The 1,772-nt window shown below is 64.1% G+C and overlaps 1 protein-coding gene across 1 annotated transcript in view; it reads left to right on the top strand.

Moving 5' to 3' along the window:
- Positions 1-1,161: 1,161 nt before the first annotated feature.
- The window catches only part of LMBRD1 (LMBR1 domain containing 1), a 113,811-nt gene continuing 113,200 nt past the window's right edge, over positions 1,162-1,772 (top strand). Inside the window, exon 1 of the mRNA XM_008059001.2 lies at positions 1,162-1,405. Coding sequence (XP_008057192.1) covers positions 1,325-1,405 — 81 coding nt within the window. The 5' untranslated portion in view covers positions 1,162-1,324. The remainder of the gene's footprint in view (positions 1,406-1,772) is intronic.

The raw sequence follows: 1,772 nt of genomic DNA, 5'->3' as shown, positions 1-1,772 counted from the left end.
CTGGGAAAGCGCTGCACTCTTCACAGCCTAGGTCCTTTGGTAAGAACCTACAATAAAGTGTGTCTATGTCCTTACCTGGACAGGCATAGTCTCACTGATTACGTGAACTAGTCCCTGCTAGTGCTCTGCCTTCGAAAATACAAGGTGAAGTCTTTTTTTTTTTTTTTTTTGAGTCAGGGTCTCAATTCTGTCGCCCAGGGTGGAGTGCAGTGGCACGCTCATGCCCCCTGCAGCCTCGACCTGCTGAGCCCAGGCGATCCTTCCGCCTCAGTCTCATGCCCAGCTAATTTTTTGATTTACTGTAGAGACGAGGTCTCGCCAAGTTGCCCAGGCTGGTAGACAATCCTCTCGCCTCCGCTGCCCAAAGTGCTGGGATTACAGGCCTGAGCCACTGCGCCCATCATGGATGGAGTCTTTTCAAAGACGGAGTCACTTAAGTCAAGGTTGCTCCACACAACCAGAATAGAGGCCTCTGCTCCCGCTAAGGAATCTGTAAGGGAGAGGGGTCCAGAGGTGTGGCTGTTATGCACCCACAGTCTAGAGCAGTCTAGAGCCAGAAGCAGGTCCTCGGTAGGTGACACCTTATCACATAAGTTGGAACGCGATGGCTGGGCGTTGTGGCTCACACCTGTAATCCCACACTCCGGGATGTCGAGGCGGGAGGCTCGCTTGAGGCTATAGAGAACCAGCCTGGGCAACACAGCGTGCTGGACGTGTCTCAAGCAACATACATCTATTTCTTAAACACGAGAGAAAAGAAAGAGACGGCGATCTTTCTCTCCCGCCGTCTGCCCACCGCTCAGGCTCCGGTGCTCGGTTTCGCGGTTGGAGCTGCGGCAGCCTCGGCGAGGGTCCCGGGTCCCCTCCACCGGCTCGCCAGCCCTGGCTTCACCACGCGCTCGTCCGCGCACGCGGCACCGGGCATCCAAGGCCGCAGGGCATGGCCGGGCTCACGCGACCTCAGTGCCAGCCCGTCCGAGGGGCTCCGCCAGACCCCGCTCCAGGAGGGAGCCAAGCCCGGACGCAGGAGAGGGCACGAGCTCTCCCGACCCCCAAACCTGGCGGCAACACCTCCCGTCGGGCTGCGCGGCTACGGAAGGACGTGCAGCGTGTTGACGTAAAGAGTGGGGACGGTACGGCGTCCCGGGAGGCGCCCCTCCCGCCCGTCGCCAGGGGACGCTCGTGGGTCGGTCTCCTAGGCAACCGCGCGCTCCGCCCTCCGGCCCTTTAACCTTTAGGGTGCGCGGGCGCAGCGTCCCTTCGCGTTCTCCCCTTTCCCCTTCCCCAACCCCGGCGCCCAAGTCTGTGGGGACCGGAAGTGAAGATGGCGGCGGCGGCGGCGCCGCCCGGCGCGGCTTCCGCGGACCTGGTGATCGGCTGGTGCATATTCGGCCTCCTGCTGCTGGTAGGGGAGGCGCCTGGCGGCTCTCGGAATTGGGGGGGCCGGCCCTGCTGCTGGCCTCCGCGGCCCCGACCTCCTTGCCCTGCCCCGCTCGGAGCTGGGACTGTGGGGATCCTCTGGGTCCGCGGCGGGGGAGGAGAGGCGGGAACTGGGGGGGCGGGCTGGGGCGGGGACGGCTGGCAGGGGGTGGGAGAGGGGAGGAGGGTAGAGGGTGACGAAGGGCAGGGGCTGTAGGGATGGCGGAGAGGGTGTGGTGGTTGGGAGAGGTTGTGAGGCTGGGGAAGGATGGGGGGCAGGGGTGGGGACGAGGGCGGTGAGAGTCACGGTGGGGAGGGGGCGGGACGGGGGTGGAGGAGGGGGCGGTGGGAAG

This window comes from Carlito syrichta, unplaced genomic scaffold (assembly GCF_000164805.1).
Source record: "Carlito syrichta isolate Samal-C Ts95f unplaced genomic scaffold, Tarsius_syrichta-2.0.1 Scaffold303670, whole genome shotgun sequence".
Taxonomy (NCBI): domain Eukaryota; kingdom Metazoa; phylum Chordata; class Mammalia; order Primates; family Tarsiidae; genus Carlito; species Carlito syrichta.
Note: the sequence above shows the minus strand (reverse complement) of the source record. Positions and strands in the feature narration are given on the sequence as shown.